General features: G+C 42.9%; 1 protein-coding gene across 2 annotated transcripts; it reads right to left on the reverse strand.

Moving 5' to 3' along the window:
* Nucleotides 1–889: 889 nt before the first annotated feature.
* CCDC28A (coiled-coil domain containing 28A) lies at nt 890–8,065 on the reverse strand. 2 transcript variants are annotated; one of them, XM_050894062.1, is made up of 6 exons: nt 8,027–8,065; nt 6,903–7,097; nt 4,005–4,168; nt 3,407–3,561; nt 2,738–2,760; nt 890–1,661 (listed from the first exon to the last, which is right to left on the reverse strand). In XM_050894062.1, exons 2-6 carry the CDS (start codon nt 7,058–7,060, stop codon nt 1,607–1,609), a joined length of 555 nt encoding a protein of 184 aa, XP_050750019.1. In that variant the 5' UTR covers nt 7,061–7,097; nt 8,027–8,065; the 3' UTR covers nt 890–1,606. The 2 variants fall into 2 exon arrangements, with proteins under 2 accessions (XP_050750019.1, XP_050750018.1); XM_050894061.1 differs by lacking the exon at nt 8,027–8,065 and adding an exon at nt 7,616–7,713.
* Nucleotides 8,066–8,975: the final 910 nt, after the last annotated feature.

Raw genomic sequence — 8,975 nt, forward strand, 5'->3', positions numbered from 1 at the left:
TTGAGGCATGAGGCTAAAACGTGCTGCTTTTTTGCCTGATGTTCAGAAGTCTGCACAGAAACAAGGCCATAGTGCTGACAGTGGGAAGTTACTGTGCAGAAAAGGGTAACTGCCCAATTATTGGTTAAAGAGTGGGGAAAAAACCCCCAACCTTGGCTTCATTTTGTGAGGAGCATGTTGTATTCTAGTCCTCCTAAGCTGTCTTTGGATTTCACAACATCACAGGTACATAACCAGCAGCAGGCTGGGACTTTGAGGTACTTTTACCAGCTTGCAAAACTCCTAGAGAAATCTCAACAACGAAGGAGATAACAAGAACATCCCAAAGGAAAAGCCCAGCTGGGATCCCTACTGGTTCATTAATCGCTGAGATTTGCCTGACAGGCGAGGCGGGCAGTAACAGTGTTTCAGGCTGAATTTGTAGCCAGAGCACACTGTGGTGTTTAAATGATCTCTCGCCAGCTGCAGAGTGCAGACTTGGCGCTACATGTGATTCCAAAAGGAGCTGGAGCTCGTGGAATCCACGACTACATCTTGCGGCTGAAGAAGCATCTTCTCCAAAGATCCCGAACAAAAGGGCATCTTTTGTTCCCTGGCCAAGTGCCCACTTTGGGCGGATGAAAGCTTTGCTCTCAAGTAGAAGGATAAAGATTTCATTCTTTGGGCAGTAAGTATGTACAATAGAGAATCTGGATGTATTACCTAAAAACTGAATATAAAATAAATCTAGAACCAAAGGCATAGTTTGATGGACTAGGATAGAAATTTTGGATCTAAAACCAGCCTGATTTTACACTACTACAGGCTCTTCTTCTCTGACTGTGAACACAAAGATGATACCAATTAATACCAGACTATTTATAACATAGGAATGACTACAAAATTGCATATACTGGATTTATTGAACTGTAACTGTTTAACCAATTGTGGAATTTCACAATACTTAATGAAATTATGTGGACTGCTAGCATGCATGCTAGTTCTAATTTAGTGACATTTTATAATTATTCATGGTAATGAAAAAAAGTAAACTCTACAAACATTCAGACCATGCAAGAACTTGTATCTTCTTAACACACCCAAACAGATAGCAACTTCTCTAAATGAAACGTCATATATTTAAAAGGTTTTACTTTATTAACAATAAATTAATCTGGCATCACTGATCAACAAAACACTAAAGATATAGTGTGCAGATTGTCCACATACTGATCAGAAAGGCAACATCATCGCTACCTTCACAAAAACTGGAGAACTGCTAAAACTTATATACATATATCATTTTCAACCATATGAACAACACTGAGCAGAAGAAATGTACTTCCAAGTTTCCCTAATTTTTCTATTAAATAAGGCAATAATAAAAAGCATAGCGTCACAATAACCTAATTAAAACTCTAGATACTGAGTCCTGACATAATGCAGCGCTCAGAGGAATGTGCAAAAATAAACACTTGGATTTGCACTTTGATTATTCATTGTTTAAAATTTAAAAAAAAAAAAAACAAACCCAACCCAACACAAACCCACAACTGTTCCAGATTCCACTGTCACGAAAAACAAAAGAAAAGCTTCTGGGAGAATCCAAATTGACAAAGCTGTTCTTTCAGCCCGTGGTGCTATTTGGAATATCTTGAGCATCTGCTAAATGTAGTTTTTGGCTGAAGCAAACCATTAAGGAATAACATTTTCACATATAGATAAGGTATAAACAAGATAGCAGTGTTTCACAAAACTATGCTTAGTCCTGTGACGTGTATGCACTAGTCCAGATGAATTCAATTCTATTAAGGCCTATGCTAGTTCTCAACCAGTGGATTAATCTTCCTCGATGAGACTTAAGCATTACATACCTCCAGAATTAGCTGGCGGATCAAGGGGGACAGCAGATTATTTTTATCACTATTATGTGATACTATTATCACATTCCACTTGTGTTCTTTACGAGACCTAGCCTTAAACAGCTTTCCACAGACATGGAGAATGTATATACCAGTGCAGTATCTTAAGTCCCAAACCAGAGTCCCACCTTCCTCAATGCATACAAAGCGTGTAACATCAGACATCACTAGACTGCAGTATAAACTGAATGCAACATTCCTCAACTGTGTCCTTAGCTTATCAAAAGCACAATGTAAAAGACAAGCTAAGGCATTCAGCTTTATCTTCTTCTGGGTGAGCCAGGAGCACGCGTTTGTTCAATTACCAAAGCTCTGCTGAAGTATTTGACTCAACCATAGTCTCACCCTAGAAATAAAAAATTAGGCCAGTCTGCTATTCAGAGTAAAATCAGTGATAAACAGCTGCGCATATTTCTAGAAAAAACTAGAAGGTAATAGGATTCACTTATCAATGGGACAGAACACTTCTGAATCCTGTGGAAGGAATATTACTATGTATGTTTGTTCCAGAATGTCTCGGCAAGATGCATGTAGAAAGACCCTGCTTCACATGGGCTTTGCCATCAACTGTCAACACATTGTCTAAAGTGGTACACGCTAGCTAAATAAATTGCCATATGAAAAAACAGCCTGTAACTACAAGTGTTAAGATCCAGTCATTTATGTATTGGAAGAACCTAAAATCCACGCTGTATTACAGTACTAATTTAAAAGAAAGGACGTTATTGAAGCGATTTGACTCCTGTAAAGACACCAGTTACTGAGGAAATATACTGTAATTTGATTACAGTTAACAATAATTATAATGCAAAATAGACATTTAAGGAAAAGGATACATAGATGAATTCAGTTCTTCTAGCTGCAATATAAATGTAGAAAGAATCAGAAACGGCATTTCAGTTAGTCAAATAAATGCAACAATTATGCTGACATGATGAAATAAATACATTAAAACAATGAAGGAAATCACTAATAGTTTGGGCTAAAATGTATGATTTTATTACAAAAAGCAAAGCAAACCTGCACTGAATTCTACACCAACAGAGCTAAGTCCCAAACTAAGTTTAAATCTGCCAATCTCAGGAAATTTAAAGAAATTTTAACAGTTTTGGGGTTTACGGAAATACACTAGAGCAAGCAGAAACCGAAAGTGTAGAATTATACAGGTCTAAACTCCTTGTTACGTGTGGTCTTCCCCAGATGCAGGAGGATGGACCACAGGGAAAATGGTCGTAGTTCCCTGGTACATTGGCTGTCTCTAAACAGGCCTACATCCTCAGTTTACAGCTAGAATGTTCCACTCACCAAAACAAGCAGCAGCCTATAAAAAAAGAAAACAAGGTACTGTGTTTTCTCAAAACCAAGATGAGGGCAGGGCTTATGTCGTGGTTCATTACAGAACTATGTTCCCCTCAACTGTAAATCACTGCCCACCCAGTAGTGTTGTTTTCCTGAGCTGAGTGCTGTGGGCAAAGTTCCATGTTTTCTGCCTTCCCAGTACTTACATCTGACAGCAGCCTATCCAGGTTGGAGTCACTGGCTAGTTTTCTTTTATCTTCAGGGAGTTCTTCCAGCTCCCCGTAGAGCTCCAGATTGAGGCGAGCAAGTTTCTCCTGCATACTCCGCACGTGCTCCATCTGCTCTATGGAACATTCATTTCCTAAAAGGATGAGCAACAGCTTTAGACTAAGAAACCTGAGAGACCAAGTGAGGGTGTGAAGATGCAGCTTTTTACATCAGAGAAGAGGAATTTAAACATCAAATTTACACGTTGATTTGCTTTCTCAGTGATTTCTCTCTGTTTCACTACCGAAGGTTCTGTCATCCTGTCTGGTGTTATGTTGTGCTGAACTTACGATAACCACTGAACGTACTAAACTGGTTTTTAGAATATACGAATCATCTCACACCAAAGACAACCTTACAATAGGACTATCATTTAAAAATGCAGTAAGATCTATTAAGTTATGTTAAACCGCATTTCATATAGCAGAGACCAATATGACAAACCGGCAGTCTGTCCATACAGCACATTTGTTTGCAAATGTTACCATCGTATAGCTATAAAACCAATTATTGTATACAGACAATTCACGCACTTACCAAATGCTTGAAGTTTGCCAGAGTGGAAGTCATTCAGGAGACTCAGAAGTCCCCTTTCCATTTCCTGGACATCTGACACATCTGTGAGAAAAGAATGCTGGATTGGTGCTGCCTGTGCCCCTTTTGCTTCGCCTCCTGGAGGTTTGGCTTTCTCTTTTATTACGCTGAAAAAAAAAAATTAAACAAAACAAAAAGATTACTTCCTGCTTTCGCTTTCACTGAGAATCTGAAATGTAAGATAAGTGTACATCTGGGCTTTGAAAATGAAATGGAAAATATATAATACATATTTCAATCACTCCTTTTAAGTTAAAAAACCGATCACCAGTTTGTCTTAAAAATAAAGAACAACATCACTATCTTGACAGTTCGATACTGCAAAATGAAGGATTCCAGCAATCTGCTTTCCTACTAATAGTGGGAAACATCAATGGAGCACATGTGTGTAATGGCCATCTTAATAATCTAGAAAGGACCATTACCCAACAAGGACACGTGGTGCATGGGGCATTATCTACATAAAATCACCCAAAAAGCATCTGCAAACTCTCTTTAAGCCAGAGAGAAAAACCCTCAGCAATCATACACTCCTGTTGTTGCATACACCTATAGACCGCAACCAGTGTAGAAAACAACTCGTTATAACCTATACAGGAAGGTGACCTTGCCTCCAGATAAATTTTCCTAGAGCTCTTTCTTCCCAATTTCAAATAACATCCCAATTTTGTAAAACTCACCATCAAAAGCAATCTCCCAGTACTCTTAACCCATACCAAATGGAACTAGTCCATGCCCAAACAAATGTTAAACATGCTAAAAATTCTCTGCAGCCCCCCCTGCAACAAAACCATCAAAATGCACAGATCCCATACGTTTTTCTCTAGACATAGAATTTATTCAGAGCACCACGTGCCCATAGAAACTACATGGATGAAAATGAATAACCGCTCTAAATCCAAATGAACACACAATCAATATGGAAGCTAAACGCACAATTACCAGTGAGAAGCAGCACATTTCATCTCTGACCCAGAGACAGACAGACAGACAGACTGCATCCTAACCGAATACAATTCAGGTAAGGTGCTGTTTTCATCCCTGACTTGCCCATCCATGCATGCACGCAGCCTTTCTCTCACACTGGCATGGCTGCTTCTGCAGCTTTATGGTGAGTCTGTTCAGAAACTGATTCAGTGAAAAATTTTGAGCCTAAAATTAAAATTTAGAATACTATGGGATATTAAAAAAATCACAGGCTTAGTAAAGAGGCTCTATTTAATTAGTGACAATAATAGGGTTTACAGCATAGTAAGCCCCACCCTTTCCTTGAATGTTCCCATGCTCTGCAAGTCATAAATTCTCTCTTTCCTATGGAAAATAATCATTCTTTTTCCAGCCTAACAACTTCTGTAGTCTATAAACATTGTATAGACTACATAGTCTGCATGCTGGAACTACTAACGGTCCAACAATTATCATATCTGGTTCAACTCAGAGCAACACATCTCAATTTACGTTTAACTTTGGCTATTTCTGCTTCAACTTCAGACTTAAAGAAAGGTGTGTATGCCAGAAAGGTCATCGATTTTTTCCACCTGTATCTGAAGTTTAATACAATGTATTACCACTCCTAGAAAACTTATTTCATTAGATTCTTGCAGATGAAGAGAAAATGAATTAAATACTCCTACTCCACTATCGTAACAGCAGTTCATCCTCACATTGTTATGCCAGTTACCACTCCTGCTTGGAAAGTTCAAGGAATTGTCCATATTATCACTGCTTGGTAAGCTTGACTTAACAACTGAGCAAGATGTCCTTTTCCAAAACTTAAAGCAAAAAGGACATTTTCTTCTCTAGCCAATATTGTGGGCTACAAGAAACAAATTTCTAGTACATTCCAGAATAGTGTTGAGACTTACAGTTGTAAACTGTACAGGCAGCTGCAGAAACCACCAATTCATAGCACATTAGTATTTATTATTATTTCCCTCAAAATATTAACACATTTTCCCTGAAAAATAATGTATAGACTTTACATTGCAGAAATTCATTATTCATCAGGCCAATACTGGATCCTTCAAACAGACTATCTGTGCTAATGATGACAGTTCAGTATTTAATCTTCAGCTAACACGTACAGGTCAATAAACTCGGCTGCCTCTCTCTAGCTAACATTTCACTTTAAAATCCCTCTTCACTCATTTTACTGTATCTGTCACAGCCAAAAAATATATTTTCTGACATGCAGGAAAATGAACATTCTCAAACTGAAATAGATGTATCATCAATAACACACAAACTATTCCAAAATGGTACTTTCTGAAGAGCTGATTGCCGCTCTGTGCATGAGTATGGCCTGGGAGCTCCTGCTGCCCCCACTGACAGGTCCCCAAACAAAAAACACCCGGAAATTCCAGTTCTAGCTCATCCTGTTCAATTTACGTCCTCCATTTCCTGCCCTACTTGTCAGTTCCAACCTTGCAGTCATGTAATATTTTATTTGTTCCTCAAGCTGTACATCTGGGGCTCTGCTGTCTCCCATACGATGCCCACATTTGCCATATTTGATCACCCAACTCTTGTCTTTCACCAGTCACATCATGTTATCATCTCTTCAGCTAAATTGTTATCAGCATGAGTCTACAGCATTGTGTAACATTTTATAAAGCTTACAAGAAGAGTATCGAGCACCTTCCTTTTCTGTAAAATAACTACTATATTGCATTAAACACAAATCGCTTTGCTAAAAAGACACGTCATCAAAAATTTTCACAAGTCTGAAGCTCTTTGTTTTCATTCTGTCCCAGTCAGTCTAAACACCTTTTAGACCGTCTGAGCATTGGCAGGTTTCTGGCTCTCACTTCCACTGAGCTTGCAAGATGGTCCCAAGCTTACCGTTTTAACTTTGTTTTTTGTACTGCAGGCTGTGGTGCAGGATTTGAAAAGGCTGTACTTTTACTGACTGGCACTGAGTTTTTCTTGGAGTTAGCAACCTGAGCAGGGTGACTGGTAGATGATTTGGGGCTCCTCCTCTTGATTTTCCTTTCTTCCATTTCTTCCAATTTTCTGCATCTAGACTAATTTCTTGTCCTCCAAAGGGAAGAAAAAAAAGTAAGAAACTTCCATTAAAATTGGCATTTACAATAAAAGCAAGGAAAAAAACAGGTCACAGTGCATGGAAATACAGCTCTATAGTTTCTTCAAAGATGAACAGTCATTCATTTCTTCAAACAAGAGAATCCAGTTTTCAGGAGAAGCTGCCCAGGCCTGCCTGATCGGCAAAACAGGCAGGAATTAAAATCTTCTGCATCAGCTTCAGCCGACCGGTACCTCAAAATGATCTCACGCTTTGTGTCCCATGGATTATTGCTAGAAAAGACCATGACTACTCAAGTCCACGCCAATCAAAATACTGAGAAATGATGGTGGCAAGAGGCTGCTGTGATTCATCCTTGCCAAATAACCTCCTCTACAGGGAGAGGCAATGGCCTTGTCAAAACTCATTTGATGCCGAGTTATTATTGCTATTATATATGCTACTGATGGGTGCTACCCAACAATGTATATGCTAGATTGCTGCTATTACATACGCTATTACTGGGTGCTACCTAATAATCTCCTCGCCTGGGGAAACGCCGCCTCTGAAATCCACCACCGCATTGAGGCGGCAGAGGGTACCGTGGGCACAGCGATGTAAACCCCAGGGCGCCATCGCTCACCCACTGAGGAGCGCTTTCCCCACCACCACCTCCCGCAGTAACGATCCCTGCCCTTTGGCACGGACAGCCCCTACTATATGCCGCCATTTTATTAGCAGGGAGACTTGGGACGCCGCCTGCCACTCCGGGAGGACGACCACCCCCTCCCCGACCCCTCACCAACCGCCGCCCCCTCCTCCCCGGCGCACGTTAAACGGTCGCCGAAACGCAGGCCCCGCCCCCCGCCACCTGTGGGGAGGCCCCGCCCCCGGAGCCGCGCGCGGACCCCCCCCCCCCCACCCCGGCCTCGCCGGCTCTCACCCCTCCCCCACGGAAGCGGCAGGCTCAGCCCGGCGCGCAGGTCACATGACTGCGATTTGGGGCGGAGCGGCCCGGCTGCCCTGCGAGATGCATTGTGGGAGTCCCGCCCCCTGCCGGCGGCGGTACGCCCTCGGCGGGCAGGGCGACTACCGTTCCCAGAATCCCCCGCGGCAAGAGGCGGCCGGCTCGGAACGCGCGCAGGGCGCCTAAGTCGGCGCCGGGAGGGGCCGAGCGCTTCCCTGCGCATGCGTGATGAACGGAGCTTCTCCCCCCCCCCCCCTCCGCGTGCAGGGGCGGGGCCGCGCGAGAGCGGGTTGCCGGGTGGAGCCGGAGCAGCCGTTAACGGTTGAAAGGGGCGGCGCCGCCAGCCGCCTCCTGCAGCGCTCCGAGGGGCAGCCGGGGGGGGTAGGGGTCGCTGCTTCCGAGGTGGACAGCTGCCTCTGGCCTCAGTGTCTCCACAGGGGCGGGAGCCCTCTGCCGCGGGCCGCATCGCCGCCTGCTGCCGTCGGGCCCTCCAGTTTGCACATGCGTGTCGGGCTCGTCACGGAGGCGTCGCTGACCGTGCTAGAAATGCCGGTGAAACAACAAATTCCGTAGCTCTTAAAATGTGAGAAAAGCGAGGAGAGCAGAATGGTTAGAGAAGGGATTGTCGCCTCCTCGGCAGCAGCGCATTTCATGCCCCATGGGGCTTTCGGAGCTCTGTCACTCACAGAGATAGAGAAGCTCGAACGTGAATGTTTTTGTAGGTTTGAAGCTTTAGTTTGCTGCGAGACAGATTCTCGTCAACGACAGGCCGTGTACGCCAGATGGCAGCATCACTTCGCACTCTGGAGCTCTTCAAGCCTCGGCTGTTCTTTACCTTTCCCTTCCCGGCTGCTGAGCTCTCTATTCAGAAGTAGCAGGGGTAGATAACAGCTCTGATAGACAAGGAGGACCCACTCTTCTGTCG

This window comes from Gymnogyps californianus, chromosome 3, assembly GCF_018139145.2.
Source record: "Gymnogyps californianus isolate 813 chromosome 3, ASM1813914v2, whole genome shotgun sequence".
Classification (NCBI taxonomy): domain Eukaryota; kingdom Metazoa; phylum Chordata; class Aves; order Accipitriformes; family Cathartidae; genus Gymnogyps; species Gymnogyps californianus.

Excerpts from the sequence above, each read along its gene's own strand:
- CCDC28A (XM_050894062.1), bottom strand. The coding sequence starts at position 7,060 with ATGGAAGAAAGGAAAATCAAGAGGAGGAGCCCCAAATCATCTACCAGT. Across the intron at positions 4,169-6,902 it reads CAAAAAACAAAGTTAAAACG|CGTAATAAAAGAGAAAGCCA; the intron begins GTAAGCTTGGGA and ends TTTTTTTTTCAG. Across the intron at positions 3,562-4,004 it reads TGGCAAACTTCAAGCATTTG|GAAATGAATGTTCCATAGAG; the intron begins GTAAGTGCGTGA and ends TCATCCTTTTAG.